Here is a 22956-nt window from a genome sequence, read left to right as displayed (position 1 = left end):
ATTTAATTATTTTTACAAGGGGCTAGTTTATATTTCTAATCTGAGATTTATTACTGTAACAAATTTGTAAATACAGATAATTTTAATTATATGTAATATTTATATTTATTTAATATGTAAATACAGTACATTTTTAAAATCAGGTTAGGGAAGGAACTTAAGAGCACATTCCTATTATTGGCAGTTAGAGGTAAAGTCGCATGCTGATTCACGTTTATTTATAGTGTTTAGAGTGCCAATGACTCATGGAGCTAGAATTTTAAACAAGCTCCGTGACAGGTTATTTAAATATATGGTTGTTAGGGCTGTATCTGCCCATAACTTCCATCGTTGAGTCTGTATGTCCTAACAAAATTTTCAAGGGAGAGGTAAAAGCATATTAAAACTATGGGCAGTATTAAAGCACCTTTTGTCCACAGTGATATTTCAACTTTCATAGTCAACATTAGTAACAAAAACATCGTATTTTATGTTCATTTTATACCAGACCTGCAGTATAAATGGAATATTTAATACAGAATTTATCCCACTCATACACCAAACTTTCACAGCTCACTTGGGCTGCCAGTACTCATGAATTATTTCCTTCCTCCTTCTCACTCATTGGACAAAATTTAGGATCCGTGGTTTGTCAACTTTCGACTGTGTAAATGTCATTATTATAAATGGCATTGGCACTTATAGGTCCTATTCATTATAAACCACTATGCCAATGAATTTCTCTCTAATTTAGTTCCCTAAATTTAATCATAGCTTTTTGAATGATTTTCAGAACTTTCTCAATTGTTAATTCTATGAAGGGAGGGGAGGTATATATATTTTTTTTCTCTCTCTCTCTCCAGTGTTTTATTATCGAGACACAAAATATTTATTTAACCTAGATTTGGTACAAAGACCTTGTAAAAATATTGCAATCAATCCAGAGAAATATAACCGCTACCGTTCATTTTTCAAAATTACCTTTCTCCAAGCAGGAAGCTACGTTTGTCAACACAGTAACACTGTGGGCTGCAATTGCACAGTTGCTATGGTAACAGCAAGTTTGTGCAAGTTTTATCAGGTCACCAGGACGTACTGGAGCAGCAGCGTTTCCTTTTAAATTAGGAGAAATGCAAACAGTATTAACTGCGTTCATATTTCAATCACACAGCATACAAATCAGGCAGCCCATTGATGTATTTACATCAAAGAATGGAATATAAAATAAGCAGGTTAAGAGCTTTCAGTTTAATCCTAGAACTGCTTTTGCCGCTTGCAGCCCAGAAACAAATTCACAACAGCATAGCTATCAAATATTGATTTTATAAATAAAGTAGATTACCAATTTCAGTGATATTTTATCAACATACAGCAGGAACTGCCCATGGAATTCTATGAAAGTGGGTGCTGTAAGCTTCCAAATGTATATCGTGCTGAAATTATGTACTTCCTGATCAAAGGTGCAAAAAATTCCAAGAGAATGGAGCATTCATTTGGGTAACACAGGGAGAAGCTGGATTCATTAACTACCTAGACAGATATTAATGATCATTGGATAAACATTTCTCCCTCATTATCTTCCTAAGGCCTGGACTGATCCTGGAGTAAAGTTGCACTGGAGCCGACTGACCTCCAGGAGCTCACTCAACTGGAAACATTTTTTTTTACCCAGAGAGTTGTCATGATCTGGAATGCACTGCCTGAAAGGGTGATGAAAGTAGATTCAATAGTAACTTTCAAAAGGGAATTGAATAAATACTTGAATGGAAAAAATTTAACAGGGCTATGGGGAAAGAGCATGGGAGTGGGACTAATTTGATAGCTCTTTCAAAGAGCAGGCACAGGCATGATGGGCCAAATGGCCTCCTTTTGTGCTGTAACATACTATGATACTACTACTATGACCTGACAGGGAAAACGCTAAACTGATGTATAACCACTGTGAATTAAATTATTTTTATTATTTGAATCTGTTTGGTTGGTCCTTTTTATCACCCCGAGTTAGTTGTGTATATGTGTAGACTATTGACACAGGACAAAAAAATGCTAACTTTCAACTTTACCGTGTGCAGTAACTGCCCAACTTCAACACTAACCGTCGCTCTAGCTCCAAACTTGATGAATCTAATCGATTCTGTGCCAATGGCTGACTGCAAACCCTTGTCATTAGTGAATGAGCACAGCTGTTTCTGCCCGAAATAAACGGAGCAATGACTGGCAACTTTGAAATTAACATTAATACAAACGCCTCTTGGTTATCGCTTTTTGGCTGACATAAGCGAGTGCCGGTTTTAAACGTGGACGTTTTAACTGGTACAAACTTCATTGCAGTTAAATTGTATTTTTACAAAAGTGATTACTTCATTGGTTGTCAGACAAATGTTAGGAGAACGTGCTTCAGGATATGGAATTTGGCCCATCTGACCAATCCATTACTAGCATGCATCAAAGGGAAGTTTCCTTTGTTACACTTCCAGCTTTAGAAAAGAATCCATTCAGAGAACTGCGTTAGAGGAGAATGCAATTCCACACAGCTGATTAAAATTTACATTTTTACATGCATGTACCTATATACTTTAAAGTTAATCTCGAAAAGCGTTAATATGAAAGAGTTAAAAGTGTCAACGTTCATTGGTCTTACCTTGTGGATTATAGTAGTATTGTTTCACAGCTATAGTTCCCGAGAGTGTGGACAAAACAGAAAGCGTACCCAATTTCAAACTGTCGTAAGGGCTCTGAAGGGCACATTCACATAGTGACTGCACAGAGAAGAGAAAAAGCAAGTTAGCATTATGTCCTCAGGAAGAGTGGTTGAAGACAAGGCACTAAAGTCATTTAATAAACAGCTAGATATAGTAATGAGAAGATGACAGATTTGGTATTTTGGAAGGATGAGATCAAATGGGCTGATGCGCTTTCTTCACACAAACCTAACTTGTGACCTTGCTTCTTTTAACCCGTTAAGCAGCAAGTATTTCTTATTTATTTATAAGGGCAAAAGTTATCAAAATAGCTTGTTAACCATAAATCATTATCCATACTAAACAATTCATTTTCAAAACACTGCTGTAACTGAATTACTGGTAATATTCTATCAGGCATCAAACCTGAACAGATCCTTCGTGACACATTCTGTAAAAAATTGGAACATGTAACAACAGCAACTTGCATTTATAAGGTACCTTTTACATGAAGAAATACCCCAAGGTGCTTCAGGAATAGCCATATTAACATTAAGCCAGGAAGGGAGAGATTAGGATGGGTAACCAAACGTTTGGTCAAACATATGGCGTTTGAAGGTTTTTAAAAAGGTAAAGAGGTGATGAGGTTTAGGCAGGGAGTTCAAAAGAGTACAACTGAGGCAGCTGAAAGCTCTGCCACCAATAGTGGAGCAAAGGGAGGGCAGATGCACTCAAGGCTAGAACAGAATGTTTGAGAGGGAACACAAGGCTAGAGGAGATTGCAGCGATAGGGTGAAGCAATGGCAATGGAGAGATTTTTAAACAAGGACTTTGAATTTAATGCAGTATGATACATGGAGCCAGTGTAGATCAGCGAGGATGGGGGAGATGGGCGAGAGTGGGACCTGTTTTTTTAAAAATCTGTTCTCGAAATGAGTGTGACGCTGATGAGGCCAAATTTTTTGTTCCTCCCTAGTTGTCCTGAGAAGATGGTGCTGAGCCGGCTCCATGCAGCCCTTGTGGTGATGGTTCTCCGACAAAGGTGTTAGATATGAATATTTAACACTTGGTGTGGGACAGGATACATGCAGCAGAGTTTAGTCTGGAGGTGACAATGGCATGCATAAGAGTGGAGGGGTTAAAGTAGGGGCAGAGGCAGGCAATGTTGCAGAATGGGAAGCAAGCAGTCTTGGCAGCGGATAGGATGTGGGGTTTAAAGCTCAGTTCATGGTCAAACAGAACACCAAAATTAGGAGTGGTCTGGTTCACTCAGCATGACTGAGAAGAGAGGGATGGAATCAGTGGCAAGGGAGCAGAGACTGTGGTGGGAGGTTTTGGTATACCGAATGTTGAATTGCAGGAAAGTGTGACTCATCCAAGACTTGAAGTTGGAGGAGTTGAAATAACGGAGAGGGTTGACGAGGGTAGTGCGGTTGATGTTGTGTATATGGACTTTCAAAAGGCATTTGATAAAGTGCCATATAATAGACTAGTTAGCAAAATTGAAGCCCATGGGATTAATGGGGCATTGGTAATGTGGATACAAAATTGGCTAAGAGACAGAAAGCACGGAGTAGTGGTGAACAGTTGCTTTTCAGACTGGAGGGAAGTACACAGCGGTGTTCCCCAGGGGTCAATATTAGGACCACTGCTCGTTGTAATATATATTAATGACCTGAACTTGCGTTAGAGGGTATAATGTCAAAGTTTGCAGATGACACAAAACTTGAAAATGTAGTAAACAGTGAAGAGGAGAGTAGCAGACTTCAGGGGGGCATAGACATACTGATGAAATGGGCAGACATATGGCAGAAGAAACTTAATGCAGAGAAATGTGAAGTGATGCATTTTGGTAGGAAGAATGAAGAGAGGCAATATAAATTTTGAAGTGAGTGCAGAAACAATGACTTGGGGTTCACAAGCACAAATCTTTGAAGGTGGCAGGACAAGTTGATAAGGCTGTTTAAAAAAGCATACAGGACCTTTGGCTTTATAAATAGAGACATAAGAGTACAAGAGCAAGGAGGTTACGGTAAACATTTATAAATCACTGGTTAGGCCCCAGCTGGTGTATTGTGTCTTATTCTGAGCACCACACTTTAGGAAGGATGTCAAGGCCTTGGAGATGGTGCAGAGGAGATTTATTAGAATGGTACCAGCGGTAAGGGACTTCAGTTATGTGGAGAGACTGGAGAAGCTGAGATTATGCACCTTACAGCAGAGAACATTAAGGGGAGATTCAATTATAGGTGTTCAAAATTATGAGGGGTTCTGATAGAGTAGATAGGGAGAAAGAAAAAGCAGGACAAATCCAATCCGGCCAATTACCGCCCCATCAGCCTACACTCAATCATCAGCAAAGTGATGGAAGGTGTCCTCGACAGTGCTATCAAGTGGCACTTACTCACCAATAACCTGCTCACCGACGCTCAGTTTGGGTTCCACCAGGACCACTCGGCTCCAGACCTCATTACAGCCTTGGTCCAAACATGGACAAAAGAGCTGAATTTCAGAGGTGAGGTGAGAGTGACTGCCCTTGACATCAATGCAGCATTTGACCAAGTGTGGCACCAAGGAGCCCTAGTAAAATTGAAGTCAATGGGAATCAGGGGGAAAACTCTCCAGTGGCTGGAGTCATACCTAGCACAAAGGAAGATGGTAGTGGTTGTTGGAGGCCAATCATCTCAGCCCCAGGGCATTGCTGCAGTTCCTCAGGGCAGTGTCCTAGGCCCAACCATCTTCAGCTGCTTCATCAATGTCCTTCCCTCCATCATAAGGTCAGAAATGGGGATGTTTGCTGATGATTGCACAGTGTTCAGTTCCATTCGCAACCCCTCAGATAATGAAGCAGTCCGTGCAGCAAGACCTGGACAACATCCAGGCTTGGGCTCATAAGTGGCAAGTAACATTCGCGCCAGATAAGTGCCAGGCAATGACCATCTCCAACAAGAGAGAGTCTAACCACCTCCCCTTGACATTCAACAGCATTACCATCACCGAATCCCCCACCACCAACATCCTGGGGGTCACCACTGACCAGAAACTTAACTGGACCAGCCACATAAATACTGTGGCTACAAGAGCAGGTCAGAGGCTGGGTATTCTGTGGCGAGTGACTCACCTCCTGACTCCACAAAGCCTTTCCACCATCTACAAGGCATAAGTCAGGAGTGTGATGGAATACTCTCCACTTGCCTGGATGAGTGCATCTCCAACAACACTCAAGAAGCTCGACACCATCCAGGACAAAGCAGCCCACTTGACTTGCACCCCATCCACCACCCTAAACATTCACTCCCTTCACCACCGGCGCACTGTGGCTGCAGTGTGTACCATCCACAGGATGCACTGCAGCAACTCGCCAAGGCTTATTCAACAGCACCTCCCAAACCAGCGACCTCTACCACCTGGAAGGATAAGGGGAACAGGCACATGGGAACACCACCACCTGCATGTTCCCCTCCAAGTCACACACCATCCCCACTTGGAAATATATCGCCGTTCCTTCATCGTCGCTGGGTCAAAATCCTGGAACTCCCTTCCTATCAGCACTGTGGGAGAACCTTCACCACACGGACTGCAGCAGTTCAAGGCGGCGGCTCACCACCACCTTCTCAAGGGCAATTAGGGATGGGCAATAAATGCTGGCCTCACCAGCAACGCCCACATCCCATGAACAAATTTAAAAAAACTGTTTCCACTGGCAGGAGGGTCAGTAACTAGAAGACACAGATTTAAGATAATTGGCAACAGAACCTGGGGGAAGATGAGGAGATATTATTTTACACAGCGAGTTATGATGATCTGGAAGGGTGGTGGTAACAGATTCAATAGTAACTTTCAAAAGGGAATTGAATATATACTCGAAAAGGAAAGATCAGCAGGGCTATGGGGAAAGAGTAAGGAGTTGGACTAATTGGACAGCTCTTTCAAAGAGCCAGCACAGGCACAATGGGCCAAATGGCCTCCTGTGCTGTATAATTCTATAAGAAGTCTGACAACACGGAGGCAGCAAAAGCTTTGAAGAGGTAATGTCACAAAAAAGTTGAAGTTTTTAAGAATAAAATGGGTTTGTTGAATTTCAGTTAAAAAACAGGGATGGTAGAGGTAGCACATTTGAGCTGCGCATGGGAGGGAAAGAGGAAAGCATAGAGCATTATTTCCAAGCCATGCTGATGTGCCTCAACGATACTGGTGTGCACCAGTGAGCATTTATCTGCCTGTTGCTCCTAGACAGAGACAGTGAACATGGCCAAGGAGAGAACACAGAAGGATTTGAAACCCAGACAAAAAAAAATGAGTACAGCGAACTACAAAGAATTCTCACACGAAAGGCATCATTTTTTGAAGGGCATATTTTTCTACGCCATGTTAACAGGGAATTTTGTGAATAATGTTAATAATAACTATCTGGCCAAGAGGTGAGACTGCGTGTGTTTAAGACAACTAACTGTAATCCAATTTGCTTAAGCACTCCTGAAAGCCTCATGCCAAATTAATTCAGTCAACCATTTCTCAGTATTTATACCTGGATTTAATCTGAAGGTACCTGAATGTTATCTCTGCTCCACATGTGTGGTGTTTTATTAGCCAACAATTTCAGATCCTGAACAGCGAGTCTCTTTACAGCTTTTCTGGGGTCTTCTTTCAAATATTGCAGCAAAAGCTGAATCTGTTCAACACATAGGTGGAGTATTAGAGAAGACAGAACAAATTAGTCACAGACTGCAATGTACCAAATGTTTAATCCTCAACCACCATAAATACTTTCTTTAAAAAGTGTCCTTCAAACTCAATTCAAAGTATACATTCAACAAACTTTGGAATAACGTTTTTCGCCTGAATGACAGATTGTTCCATTGAGCCCTAGTTGGCGATGTGCATACAACACATATTTTCACAAATGCATTTCGTTGTTTACAAAATCACCAAACCACTTGTGTGAAACAATTTGTTTGGGTCTTCACTCGTTTGTAGAATAGAGAGCATTTTTCCCTTCCTCCGACACCCTACAGATTTTCAAATCAGAACTCTATCACCTAACCACTGCTTCTCTATTTAGCCTGTCTTCTCAACTATTCTTTTCGATCTTAGTAGTGTCCTGCATCTTGGGTGGGGAATGGTTCTTCAACTAGGTTTCTCAATATTGTTTTAAAAAAATTGTTTCAAGACAACCTTGCAGCAACTCCCATGCAAAATTGCTTGCTGTTGCTAATTATAGCATGGGAGACACCTCACTATATCCACCATAACCACACAACCTCACTATATTCACCATAAACACACAACAATTTTGCGTAGCCTGAATTGCTGAATCGTTTCTGTGCAGTTTGCACTGCCGGCAAAATAACTTTGCAGAGTTATGAGTTGACAGCTCAAAAGTAATAAAAACAGTAGTGAAAAAAAAGTTGATTTTATATTAGGGGTGATTCAGTGCTCCCACAGTCCCAGCAGGTAGCAGCGCTGACTAATTTTAATGGACAGAAATCATGTTACCAGTCTGTGATTTCCCATCATTGAAGAGCACAGAATTGGACCAGTTGTGTATTTAATTGATTTAAATATTTAAGTGGGCTAGACTAGTGGTTTTCTAATTAATGAATGCTCTTTAAAAGATAACTCTTACCTGCTTTGGGATATCAACCAGTGAAGATGCAGCTAGTTGTGTAAAAGTATGTAGGGTGACTACCGCCATCTTGGTGGAAGGGTACAATGCCACCAATTGCTGAAGAAGGACTCGGGTGCTGGAGGCGAGGGTGGCATCATGATGCATATGCTGCAGAATGGGGATCAACTTTAACTTCAGATCCACAGGTGTGGCTAGTCCTGGAAAGCAAACATTTAAATAATTATAACTAAGCAATTTTTTTCTTGCCTTTAGTGTTCCTTAAATTTAATAATTGCAGAACATTTTGGACCGATACAATGGGGCGGGGGAGGAGAGGTATGCACAGGATGCCAGAGTCAGACAACGAATGGGGACAAACTGGGATGTTGGGCTGGAAGAAGGCATAGAGTTTGACTGGATCAAAATTCAAAATCAGGAAGGTATTTTTGAATAGCAGTCACGTTACTTTATCTGTCACTGGTTCGCCTTGTCACTGCGCACCTGTTCATCTTCAAAGCTTCGAGTTGCAATCCTCAGACAGGTTTTCTAAGTAAAACGTAACATTAAAGAAGAGTGGGGCCTTCTTAATTTCTAAAATGATATACATCCACCACACACCACAGGAATATAGCTTAGCTAGATAGCTTGTGGTTCCCTCATAACCTAGGTGCATATGAGAAAATGTCATTATGATATTCCAGATAGTGGTATTCCACATGGTCACCATTTCCATGCTGTATAAAACCTATGGGCCTGTGCCATTGCTCCAGCTCATTTTGACCTTAAGCTAAACTTAAACTAACAACTAATCCTCCCAAAACTATACCACTGCGGGAATGGATGAGTGGGATTATGCGAACAATAAAGATGACCCTATCGGGTATACAGACTATCTTTCACCACTCCACATTCTCTGGTATGCTTGCCGCAGTGTGTAAAGTAGTACAAATATAGAATGGGGAGGCATCGGTGTAAAAGCCAGAACATCAACTGTGAGGACCAATCTGCCAAAGCTACTGATGTGTGCTAGAATTAAATCTGTACAGTAACTTTTCGTAACTGTGTGAGGATTGATTCATGTGAGAGCTTTGCATGCTATCAATTGGAGCCTAACTAAAAGATGGCCAAGAAGCAGGCATGGAATGACCCTCAAACGACCCTGCGGCTTGTTCTGTGCAAAATAGCAGCATTTTAGGATATGCTGAACCATATATTTGAATAACTGTTCCTTAGTCACTAGCATGTCTTGGGTTCTAGCACCATAGAAAATTAGTAACCTGCCTAAAATGCGAGAGAGAGTAGCTTGAGTTTTGCCTGCATATACATAGCGGAAATGAAGTTGCAACAGAAGATAAAAGGATGGAGCAACAATTTTGAATCCAAATGAAACTGGAAAATGACTTTAGTTTAGCTGGGGCATCTGCTAATTTTTTGGAGGGGGGAAAAGATAGGAAACTATGGCACTGGGAATCATCCCATCAATCTTGCATCTTTATATAAAGTCAGCTACCATGGGGCCAGACATCCCTACCCCCTCCCAGGAAACATTAGTACAGGAGCAATATGACAGTGACCCACCTCAATTTCCGATCCCGCGTGCCCTGATAATACTTCCACCACTGTGGCATTAATTTCCACTGTTGCTGAAAAACGAATCTATGCTATTGTTACTCCAGACGTGACTTTTCGAAGACCTCTGTGCCAGCCTCCTGAGCATCACCTTACACGAACGCCAATTCACCAAAATTCCGCCTGACATCCTATCCTGCACTAAGTCTCATCCTTGCTGAGCTCAGTTATCTTCCTGTCCCCAAATATATCAAATCCATGTCTTTATCAAGGCCATATTCCACCCCATCTCCACACCTTCTACCAGCCCTACATCCCAGCCTGTGCCATTTGGCTGTCTGACTCTGGCATCCTGTGCTTATTCCATTTTCACCCACCCCCCCACCCCCTGCCTTCCCCATAGCTGCAGAGCCTTCCGTTATCTTGGCTCCACTATCAGGAACTCCCTCCCTGAACCTAATGCGACGGTGTTTCCATGACATTGCTGCACTTGTCCTTCTTGGTGGTAGGGGAGGGAGGTGTTGCCGAGGTAGCCTTGGTGACTTGCTGCAGTGAATCCTGTAGATTGTTCTGACTCAGCCACGGTGCACCAGCAGTGGATATTTAGTCTCGTGGCAAGGGCACCATTCAAGCAGACTGCTCTGTTTTGGATGATGTTGAGTTTCAGATGTTGTTGCACTCATCCAAGCGAGTGGTGAGTATTCAATCACACTCCTGATTTGAGCCTTGTAGATGATGGAGAGGCATCGAGGGGTCAGGTGGTGAGCCTCTTGTCAGAAAGTATCCAATCTCTGCCTTGCTCTTAGTCACCGTGTTGATAATGGCTGGTCCAGTTATTGATGAGCCCCAAGATGGTGATGATGTCAGCAATGGTTGGGCCCTTGAACGGCATGCTAGGCTTTCTCTTGTTCGAGATAGTTATTAACTGGCACTTATGCAGCGTGAATGTTATCTGCCACTTGTCAGCCCAACCTGGATGTTAACCAGGTCCTGCTGTAATCTGGCATGGGCTGCTTCATTATTGGACAAGGTGAATGGAGCTGAACACTGTGGAATCATCAATGAAGAGCCCCACTCCTGACCTTATGACAGAGAGAAGGTCATTGGTTAAGCAGCTGAAGATGGTTGGGCCAAGGACTTTTCCCTGAGGAAATCCTGAAGTGATGCCGAGGCTGTGATGACTGGCCTACAACAACCCCACAGCCATCCTCCCTTGCTTCAGGTATGACTTCAGCCACTGGAGGATTTTCCCTTTGACACCCACTGCCTTCCATTTTGCTAGGGCTTCTTGGTGCCATACTCAGTTGAATGTTGTCTTAATGTCAGTCACTTATGCGTCATTTTGCACACAACAATGTCCAACAAACATCAATGAGAAAAATGAGGAGTTAATCTATTTTTGGTGGTGTTGGTTTTGTAATCTAATGAGTTTGTTCTTCCCTCTGCTATTTTTACTTCTGAATAAACCCAATGCACAGTTTAAAGCCTGACATACATAGTCAGAGTATTACTTATCCATCTATTAAGAAATCTGCAGGCTATAGATGACAGGATAAGTTCAGTGAGCTTATTAACGCCATAAGGGGTTTATTGTTCACTTTGGACACGCTTTATCCCAGATTATTTTGCGTTTAAGGTCACCTTTCAGTTGAGGGAGCATATGTTGCCCTATGGAAGAGGTCCTTTGCACTAGGCATAAGGAAGAATATCTGGGGAGAGCCCAAATTGAAACTACAACTTTCTGACTAAGAGCTGAGACTGTTACCAACTGAGGTAAGCTGTCATTTTCTGTCTGTCTGCTCATATCTTTTCAGCTAGCTACGAAATCAGGAGAAATGCTTACTGAAACCATTGTGTCCAGGAAAATGAGACTGTCCAGCCTCCAGGCTGATTTGGCTTCTGTCTCAGGAAAAGCACAGAAACTGGTGATTATTTGGAGAGACAAATGGGCCTATCTTCAGATGCCCCTATTCAATTTTGAATTTACACAAGATATTCTACTCTGATGCAGCATTATCGACCACTCCCATTAGGGGACCTTATGACCCGGAAACGTGCCTAATATCTAGGTAAAAAACAGTGAGCCCCAGGGATCAAACAAAGAATGCTTGCCACTGTACACCAGTTTACTGGATTGTATTAGATTCCGCCACGTGAATCTGCTCACCATTAGGTGGATTAAATATACACTCTACCATATAAACCAATCATTTATTTAACACTGACCAAGTAAACAAACAGTGCTCATAATGAAACAATGTATTTACAGTAATTAACAAACTTTGCTATCCTTCATGTGTATTAAAACAATAAAGGTACATCCTCTGAGCAGCCTTTCAACATAACTACATCCCTGAAATGAGTGCTCACTTCTTACATGTAAAAATGCTGTCAAGGAATCAAACTAGCCCGGGCCCTTTGTCGGATGCAGAATAACTAGTGGTCTGGGCCCCTGCAGCCACAATTAAGCCCATAATTGAAATTTCTGGCTACAGCGCTGTCCAAAGAATCACAGCCAATCAAAGACCATGCGCTCTCTCACAGGTCTCAGATACAGCCCACCCCAGCCCTGCTTGGTTCTTAGATCTCTGCCAAATAAATTGGCTGAACTGTTTCAAAATCTTCTGAAAGCATGTCAGAACAAAAGACATCAACAAACTATAGCACAATTAATTGCATAGGTTGGCTTCCATTTTGCAATCTTCAAGCATAGACAATGCTTATAGAACAAGCCTGGAACCCCCTGTGGTTCAGAAGTTTTTAAAAAGAAAAGCTTGGCAATTCAAGCAATTAACATATTAAACTCTAAACATTCAGCAGAAACTACCCACAGAATTGCTGATCACATATGCATAGCCCACAATAATCTGTTTGGGTTTTAAGCTAATGCGTGTTCCAAAGGGCTAGCCATTTTCTGTATGAATCTAAGTCTTCTAACTCCTTGTGTGTTACTAGTCAAAAACATCCAAATTAATAGTCTAGTACAGGCAAGTGTTCCATTCTCTTGTCACAACGTCAATTTCTGAAAATGTACTAAGCCAAGTCAATGCATTTGCCTTATGACTCAAATATGGCAAAGAGCAAACACTAAGCAATCAATCAGCACAAGGTACTTTGATGCTGAATGTTCACAGATTTACATAATGTGGCCAATGTCAAGGTTCTCTTCTCCACTTGTTTCACGGCAAGTAATAGTAAACAGCGAGGAAGACATGGACAAACTGGTGAAATGGGCAGACGCATGGCAGATGAAATTTAACGCAGAGAAGTGTGAAGTGATTCATTTTGGTAGGAAGAACGAGGAGATGCAATATAAACTAAATGGTACAAATTTAAAGGGGGTTCAGGAACAGAGACACCTGGGGGTGTATGTACACAAATCTTTGAAGGTGGCAGGACAAGTTGAGATGGCTGTTAAAAAGGCATATGGGATCCATGGCTTTATAAATAGAGGCATTGAGTACAAAAGCAAGGAGGTTATGCTAAACCTTTATAAAACACTGGTTAGGCCCCACCTGGAGCACTGTGGCCAATTTTGGGCATCACACTTTAGGAACGATGTCAAGGTCTTGGAGAGGGTGCAGAAGAGATTTACTAGAATGGTACCAGGGATGAGCGACTTCGGTAATGTGGAGAGACTAGAGAAGCTGGGACTGATCTCCTTAGAGCAGAGAAGGTTAAAGGGAGATTTGATAGAGGTGTACAAAATCAAGAATGGTTTCAATTGAGTAAATAAGGAGAAACCGTTTCCTGTGACAGAAGAGTTAGTAACCAGAAGACAGATTTATGGTAATTGGCCAAAGAACCTAAGGTGCCATGAGGAAAACATGTTTTACAGTGAGTTGTTATGATCAGGAATGCACTACCTTAAAGGGTGGTGGAAGCAGATTCAATAGTAACTTTCAAAAGGGAATTGGATAAACACTCGAAGGGGAAAAATTTGCAGGGCTATGGGGAAAGAGCAGGGGAGTGGAACTGACTATTTCAAAGAGCCAGCACAGGCACAATGGGCTAAATGGCCTCCTTTTGCACTGTATCATTCAATGATGCAACGGCCCTTTGCAGGGCAAGGTTATGCAAAAAAGGATGAATGTGGCTCATCAGGTTGCAATTATCTTGGATACCTAGATGAGCCTGTACCACATGCCTCCTTTGATCCTACCTTTTCTCCTTTAGAACAGCAGATAGCAAAGGATGGCTAGGTCCTTTTTAAGCAGAGGTCAATTGCAGCTCCCTTCCCTCACACATAGATGGCAGAGAGGGTGTCGCTTTAAGAAGGTGTGAGTTTTTGTAGTTGTGAAATCCAAGGAATAACACCAAGAATATTAGCTCATGCTTGCTTTGTAGCTTGGACTTCTTATGACTATGAATCCATGGACCGTGCTGGTAGACATCAAGCATGAGATTCTATGAACCAATCATTGAAGTACAGATATGCAGAGAGATGCTGCATCCTGAAATGTGCTGTGACTACTGAGAGGCACTTTGTGAAAACCGTGGATGCTGACGATAATTATCCCCTCGAAACTGAACCTAAGAAATCTCCAGCGGCGTTCTTTTATGGCAATATGGCAGAATTAATCTTTCGGGTCTATGCAAACTAACTAGTCTGCAGGCAAATTGTCTGGATATGTGGTAGCATCATCATCTTGAATTTCCCGTTTCAGTAATTAGAACCCTGGTATAAACTGGAGTCTGTTTCCATCCCCCCAACATTTTGGGAATTAAAAATACTCATTCTTTCTTAATCAGGGTGCATTCTTTCTAAGGCCCGATACTAGTAATTAGTCCATCCCAGCTATAAGTTAATGCAGGCGGCCTCATACCAGGAATCTAGTTTTGAGGGAATATTTAATGAGTCAATGATTTGAGGCCCGAGATGGTCTGTATCAATGAGAAGCATCTCTAGACATGGATAGCAAGACATACTTAGTTATGATGCCTGGGGACTCCAAAAGTGCCACAAAAAGGCTCCACTGAGCTGGACTTTACAGTAGCCTGTCAGATGATTTTACAAGTTCAGGTTGTTCATTGATATCTGCTTGGGTTCAGTGGCTTCAGTAGACCCAATAAAGCAGCCCAGGTGTCTTACATTTATGGGAGTTGACTCATACTGCCCTACGGCTACTTGTACAATCATGTAACCCAGGGACATAACAATAGCATCTCTTTGTGATCTGCAGTGGATATTCACATCTTTCGCACTTACAGTCCTTCAATTCTTCCAAAGGTGAATGAACCTAATATTTAGTGAGAGGCGGCCAGATATGAATCATTAAACTCCTTTATTTCACAGTAAGGTGAACAAACAAATTGCATATTGTTTCGTCTTTGGTAAAAACAACTTCCATTTAGCATTATAACCACCTTTCATCTAGGTGCCAAAGAATATACTTTGCTTAACAAATATGACATTAAAAAAGGGTAATATTTTCCCCAAATAATTTCTGTGGAAAAATGGCTATAAATTCCTGAAACAGAACAAGGTAGCTTTTAAAAAGAATGCTGCTTATCATGTTCTGCTGTTTTCTTTTAAGATTCCAGTTATACTTCTACCTGTCTCTCCGCACCCTCCCCCCCCCACCCCCCCCCCACCTCAAAAAAAACCTTTCCCCATTAAACAGCAGTCATGAAAGTTGCTACTTTAGCTTCCATGGGAGTGATGCTAAATATATTCATTACAGTTTATGGAGCAATATACTGAAAGCCATGGATCTCGTTGTATAATCCAAGGCAATGATGTTGCTTCCTGACATAACATGGTAACATTCATTTGGACCTCAATCAAGGGCAGTAACTGACTTGAAAAATACCTTGATTTGTTTTAGCAACTCCCTGAAATCGGGTTACTCTTTGGGGAATAACCTCTCTCAACAGGCCTGCTAGCACTCCATGGTAACCTGATTAGACCTAAAGTACAACTGTTGGGTCTGCATTGGATACTATACAAAGGTTCTTCTAAGTCTTTATGAACCTTCAGTCTATTTTAGAGTTAGATCTCAATAACTTGCGCACATTGGTTCAAACATCTGTCCATAGAAATGCCACCATGTGGAATTCCATGAACATCATCCAATGTAATAATTCTCAAACTCCAGAGGAAGGTTCCACTCTCGGGTCAAGGTTGAACAATGCGTCCTTGGACAATTTGTCACTATATTTCTCCTTGACATGGCCCCCTGGGGAATCCTGTTACCAATTGCCTATGGTTGATGAACTTTAAACCAGGCCATTGGGTCTCCATTGGCTGTTGGGAGCTGGTCCCTGCAATGGATGGGAGTGTAATTCTTATTGATTCCACCAAGTGACCGACAGTCTTGTTCAGGCAGGCAAATCGATCATGCATTGCGCTCTGCGGTTTCCCAGCATGTTATCTGAGCAGAGTTGCCAGGGTCATCTATTTCCTTGAATCCTCCTTCTCAGAGGGAGCCACGCCCAATGAAAATGGTATAGATGGGGATAGCGAAGAAGTTGGGTTACTCATGCCCTGCAGTGAAGTGGGGGTGGGGTTGCTTGGAGTACAAATTCTCTGACCTTAATAAAATTGCAACTAGTCCTCTTATGCAACGAATAATTTACTGAATCTGTGTGGTAACTTAGGCCTGTTGATAGTTCTCTTACCTATGGGGTGAGAAGGCTCAAGCTCCAAGGTTAGGCTGACATCCCACTGCAGCACTAAGCAAATGCTACATTTTAGGAGGTACTATCCTTTGTGGATAAAATGTTATGCTGATGTCCCATCTGGCTGTTTGGGTAGACACTGAAGAGCAATGAATTATCTCCATGTCCTGGTCCACATTCCTCACTCAACCAATGCCAAGTAACAGATTAACTGGTAATTCATGCCACTGCTCTTTATTCAATGTCGTTTGCACAGAATATTTGCCATGTTTTTCTCTAACAGTCCTTGCATTTTAAAAAATAATTGTGTGAAGCACTTGGAGATGGCACAGGAAGGTGCTTTAAAAATACAAGCACTTTTTGAATTCAAAATACAGAAGGAACTAAAAAAAAATACAAAATCAGCTTTGAGTCCAGGGACAGTAATTTACCCCCCAAAGATTGAAGATTCTCTCTATTTTGTATACAAGCCATTTCCCAGGGCATTGCTCTCACACAAAGAAAATAAGCAAACTGTCTCTCTTTTTCTGGTCTTCTCATCTCCAATTCTTCATGCCCCCCCCACTCAGTCTTACACCGTCTCCCACTTCTCTCTCTGCATGCCTCTCGTACATCATGTCCCTTTTCTGATTTATTTAATTTAAAACATTTAGCATTTTTAGAGCTCAGGGAGAGACATCAGTCAGCATGTATCAGGTCAGAGGTGAGCAATGGGGCTCGGCAGAAAGCAGTTACAACATAGAAAAACTAGGCCCGATGTTGTGGGATGCACCACTACCCCAACTGAATGGTCTTCCTATCATTTTTGTGCTGGAGATGCAATCACGTTCCCAACTGCTACAACACTTGTGGGTGGGAGCAAGGTATGGGAAAGAACTAGAAGGCCTGGGTTCTGGAGATAGAAGTGGGAGGCAGTAGAAGCACCAGGGCCTGGATGGAAGCAGGCAGGTTGACTGAAGAGTGAGAATAAGTATGTTCGCTGTGGAGTGGAAAACTGGGGCAGGGAACAGAATGGAACATTCTAGCAGCGCTGGGAGTGTAGCACTGTGATTGAAAATGGACCACTGATCAGTCCCTGGTAGTCACATGACTGGTGCATTAATGGTTCCTGATAACGATGTGACTAATGAGATGTCTGGAAACATATAAACCATATACATACAACTTTTGTTTTAAAATAATGGATAGATTGAGAGAAGTACAACATAATACAATATCAACCCTGAAATCTATTTCAAAATCTTACCCTCAATCATTTCACCAATTTTGTTACAAATTCCTGCAGCAAAATCTCTGGGGGGAAAAACAAATGGAAATGGTCACAATCACACAGACTTTCAGCATTTTCTTTTACAAAATTGTAAAGTAACAGAGGAATGAATTTTCATTCTTCACAATTTTAGCCATTGTTACTGTTTTTTTTAAAGACAGTTTCAAAGAGTGCATGCAGGCATATACTATAAAAGGACAGGCTGGTTGTGCATTAGAACCATGGAACAGAAAGAATTCAAAGTTCCAAACTAATCTCCAAGACAAAATGAAAATGCAAGCAAATAAGGTGGCCCTTATTTTTTTTAAAAATCAATCATTATTCTGCTTCCTTTTCTAAAATGAATCAATTTGATAATTGCGCAGATTATATGCAATATGCAGTTTAGGTTCAGCCTTGGCTCAGTGGTAGCACTCTTGCCTCTGAATCAGAAGGTCGTGGGTTCAAGCCCCACTGCAGAGACTTAAGCACATAATGCAGGCTGACACTTCAGTGTAGTAGTGAGGGAGTGCTGCACTGTTGGAGGTGCTGTCTTTCAGATGAGACGTTAAACTGAGGCCCCATCTGCTCTCACAGGTGGACCTAAAAGATCCCATGACACTATTTGAAGAGCAGGGGAGTTTTCCCAGTGTCCTGGCCAAAATTTATCCCTCAACCAACATCACTAAAACAGATTCTCTGTCATTATCTCGTTACTGTTTGTGGGACCTAGCTGTGCGCAATTTGGCTGCTACGTTTCCCTACATTACAACAGGAACTACACTTCAAAATACTTAATTAGCTGTCAAGTGTTTTGAGATGTCCTGAGGTCATAAAGGAAACCATATAAATGCAAGTTTGGGTTTCTTTCAATGCAACAATATATAAATGTGCAATAAAATTTAAACATTTTAAATATCTGAACTTTAGAACTTTAACAAGTATCTATTAGTTTTTGAAACAGAAAAAGAAAATTCCTCTACTTGGTCACTGTGCTCAAAGTACTTGAAACAAACATTTTCTCTCAAGTTACAAAAAGAGAGATTAGAAAGACTAAGGGGTCTGCCTCAAATATTCTCAGATACAGTGGTGCTGATCAGCAGTCCGAGCACCTTACGTTCAGGAATGTGTCTGTACTGCCCAATATCTAATAATACGATTGTGTACTCTGGGGGGTGTAACAATAGGACCCGTTGTCATCTGTACTGGTTATTGTGTTTTTTGCGTGTGCCCTCATGTCCGCTTCTCTTTAGCTAAGCTCCTTGCAGGGTGCAGTGAATGGTCATTTAAATGTCATAAAGGAACCATTTCTTCACAATGCTGTGAAATGTGCAAAACTATACATAACAATCATTGTATACTAATTAACATTCCAAACTACTATGACAACCAGTTCAAATTCAACATCTGTAGGCTTTAATGTTAAGACAAAATGCTGTGTGGTCTTAGGAGTAAACTTCTTAAGATGAACCTAATCATTATAGCTAATATAATGTTTTAAATCTATGTATAGCAACACTGGTAAAAAATCTAAAATGGTCCATGAACCGTATAAAATTCTTTAAAAAAAAATTATAGGGGCTAAAGGAAATGCAGTGGAAGTGGTTTCCATGGATCTTCAACAAGTATTTGATAAAAGAAAAAAAATGTACTTTTCACAGCCAATAATTATTTTTGCAATGCAGTCACTGTTATGCAATCAAATGCAAAAGCCTGTGGAATTAAGGATGGTGTGGCAACATAGATAGAAAATGGTTAGAGGACATAAATCAAAGTGTAGGGGTAAAGGTGAGTTTCTCAGACTGTAAGATGTGAATGAGTGGTGTGCTGGGGCTGCTCTCATTTACTTTACACATAAATGATCTAGACTTAAGAATTGAGGGAACAATATTGAAGTTTTCTGATGACACCAAATTGGGGGGGGGGGGGGGGGGGGGGGGGGGGGGGTTGGATGGCAAATTGTGACAAGGATTGTGAAAGACCGCCGGAGAACATAGATAGGCTAACAGGATGGGCAGATAGTTAACAGATGGAGTTCAATGTAAAAAAAAAAGCAAAGCAATACATTTTGGAAGTAAGGATAAAGAATTGAAATACACCTGGAATGGTAATATTTTAAATGGAGTAGAGGAGCAGAAAAACTTTGATGTACAGATGCAGTCATTAAAAGTGGAATTCTCTGCCAAAAATCATTGTTAAAGCAAAGTACCTTTAAAGTGTATTAGATAATTTCATGAAAAATACTTTTAAAGGGTTAAGGGGGTGAACAGGAGAGTGAGATTAGACTGGGTGGCTCACGTGGAGAAAAATATCAGCACAGACTTCATAGGCCAAATGGCCTGTTTATGTAATTCACAATCATGGACTTCGCTGTTCAAAAATGAAATATTATAATTTGGCACCCTGCAGAGAAACCCCATTTCTTGCTCCTGATCAGAGTACAATTCAAGACCCATTAGTACGGGTTTCCCAGACGTCCTTACGATTTTGACGTCCTTACGATTTTGTCCGTTTCCTGGCCTATTGACCGGCGGGGGCGGGGTCCGAGGCGGGGGGAGGTCGATGCAGGTAGGCTTGTTGGGCCTGGGGAAGCACTCCTGCTCCTCCGGACCCACAAGCTGTGCTTTTCTAGGCACTTACCTGCAGTCTCAGGCCTTCTCGCCTCCTTTCACGTAAAACAGAAGGCCCAGGAATCCTGGCTCCCCCTGGGGCTGACATGGGGAATTAGTTAAAAATGGAGGCCTGAAGCCAAGTTGAAAGGTTTTAAGGCTCGACCCGCCTCCTGGGAGCAGGTTGGCCGCCCGTCCCCATGAAAACCGGAAATGGGTGGGTTGGGGGCGGGTCTGAAATGGTGGCAATTTTCAATGCACCCCCCACCCCCAATCCACCCATTTTTTACTTTTAAAAATCGAGCCCATGAAGTCAGAAACTAATTTAATTAGCTGAAAAATATATTAGTAATATCCCTTAACCAATCGACAAATGTCATTGCAAACAGGAGACTTTGTAATAATTCTAAAAGAAACAGGAGCAGAGCGAGAAGGTTTAACAGTCTGTCTCAGCTTAACAGTTTTACAGTTTACACAAAACAGCAAAAAATTAAAGCTCTGTGTTGTTTCACTTTGATTCAATTAATGGATTGTAATAAAAGCTATTTAAATTTGCTTAACTGATTGATAGAAATGTTGCTGTGTTCAATCAGTAAATTTCAGAGAATTCTGAAATGGCACTTATCCCCTCTGTCTGATGTGTGACCATCTCTTAAATCAGGGCCATCTCAAATATGGCTGCCTCTTCCATTACATACAAAAAAAGATAACATGCTTAACAAGTTGCAGCTATTGGTGGATGGAGATTACTCAAGACTGTGCAATCAGATTTAAATAAATGGAGTTAGGTTATTTTAATACCAGCTTGTATGGATTACTTCCCATCAGTGATTTTTCAACAACCAATAGGATACCTAGCCCAGTACCTGTAGATTACCAAACTCTTGCCGTAAACATAAATCAACACAGCATAAGATTGCTACTTCTCAGAAAAAATTAACACAGTAACTATGGTATCTGGAGGATCACAGAAGGTACCTATGCATAATATCAGTTTTGCTGAGGGTAATAATCATATTTAACTGTGCATGTCTGTATGAGTGAATGTAAATGATCTTACATCTTGCCCAAAATCATAACTGAGATCAAATTGCTCTCAAACATCAGGTTTGTGCCAGATATAAATGGTCACACTAGGTGTACTTACTTGGATTGTGCAGAAAAATGGGCAGCAGCAAAAATGGCAGCTTCCACTTCGATATTATCATGTGAATCTAAACTTTGCCGAATGCTGTGATGAGCATTTTTTCTGTCAGGGATAATAGAAGCCATACTTCCCAGCATTCTGCAAAAGGACACAATCCAGTGAAACATATTTTCACTAATTAGGTACACAATGATTGACATACACACAAACACATGCACGCACACAGGAAAATAAATAACACCTACCTTGTAGGTCTGCAAAATGGGAATGTATCATGGGGATTACGTCAAGTCATAGATCATAAGAGCTTTGCTCTTGTAAATTACAATGGTGATATGAACCCAGAAACCACATTACATGCTTTGAAATCCCTCTAGGATACATTTAATATAAATAATGCATGGGATAATTGTTTATCGGTTATGGTCAGTTGATTTTTATGAACTCATATCAAAGGAATAACTGACATCAATACTTAATGTTTATCAAGAAGTAGATTGGTGATGAAAACGGAGAAAATATCTGACCAGTATATACTAGACAGATGACCATTACCTGGAATAAGCACCCAGCCATAATCCAATCAAAGGGTTTAGATGATATCAACAGTAAGAGCAAAATTTGATGGGCTTACAATTGAAAAAAAACAAAATTAAATCACCTTGAAATGACTCCATTTAAAAAAAGATACATGCAATACAATTTTATTCTGTTTGAGGCCAGTTTTTTTTTAAAGCAGTGGCTGTTAGTTTGTGTTTATTAAGAAATAATTTGCATTTGATTACTGGGAAATCATGTGGCCAATATATACTTCTCTTGTAATAAATAACAGACTCAACAGGTCTATCAATTATCACAGTTACAGGGGTCAGTGTGACTACAGCGTGGTTGACTTCCTGAATGCTTTGTATAGGTTTAATTTACTTATTTTGGCTAATTATCTGTAACGTCACAAGAAATACTATGGCTCAAAAGCACAGTAGGTTTTGACCCTTCACTGGAATTTTGCTTACCGGAGAGTGATGGCTCTGGCCACTGGATCATTGCTATGGATGACTGAGAAGATCCTTTTCACAAACTCATCAACATTCAAGATTTTCTCCAAGTGCTTTTCACTCTGCTGAGTCACCTTCAGTACACACAATCTCAAAAAGTTGTTCCTTAAGAAGGAAAACAGTGAAGTTAATTAAATCCCATTTTCTAAAATAACTATAAAAGTAAATGATAGATAACTGACATTGTCCTTTCAAGAGGTTGCAATGCTTACCCAACTCTGAAGATGTCTGCAAGTTTCAGAAAAGCAGAGTTTATCAGAATCGGAAATGGGTATTTTTGAAACAGCCTCGGAAAACGAACAACTGCCTCACACTGCTCACCAAGTTTCCCTAATCGCAGCCCTTAAGAGATAGGACATAAAACATTACTTTGGTACATCAATTCACTGCCCCACATTTTAAGCTTTATATTATTTAACATACACATCTGGTTAGAAT

At 41.0% G+C, this 22956-nt stretch overlaps 1 protein-coding gene across 1 annotated transcript in view; it reads right to left on the bottom strand.

Annotated features, from left to right (window-relative positions):
* The window catches only part of ints7 (integrator complex subunit 7), a 49078-nt gene that overhangs the window by 24233 nt on the left and 1889 nt on the right, over window positions 1-22956 (bottom strand). Inside the window, exons 2-9 of the mRNA XM_067988947.1 lie at window positions 22731-22860; window positions 22477-22623; window positions 21464-21601; window positions 17705-17751; window positions 8287-8486; window positions 7210-7332; window positions 2621-2738; window positions 961-1092 (exon numbers count right to left, since the gene is read on the bottom strand). Of these exons, the coding sequence (XP_067845048.1) occupies window positions 961-1092; window positions 2621-2738; window positions 7210-7332; window positions 8287-8486; window positions 17705-17751; window positions 21464-21601; window positions 22477-22623; window positions 22731-22860 (1035 nt within the window). The remainder of the gene's footprint in view (window positions 1-960; window positions 1093-2620; window positions 2739-7209; window positions 7333-8286; window positions 8487-17704; window positions 17752-21463; window positions 21602-22476; window positions 22624-22730; window positions 22861-22956) is intronic.

Source organism: Heptranchias perlo, chromosome 8 (assembly GCF_035084215.1).
Source record: "Heptranchias perlo isolate sHepPer1 chromosome 8, sHepPer1.hap1, whole genome shotgun sequence".
NCBI classification, from domain to species: Eukaryota; Metazoa; Chordata; class Chondrichthyes; order Hexanchiformes; family Hexanchidae; genus Heptranchias; species Heptranchias perlo.
This window is presented reverse-complemented; position numbering and strand designations above follow the sequence as displayed.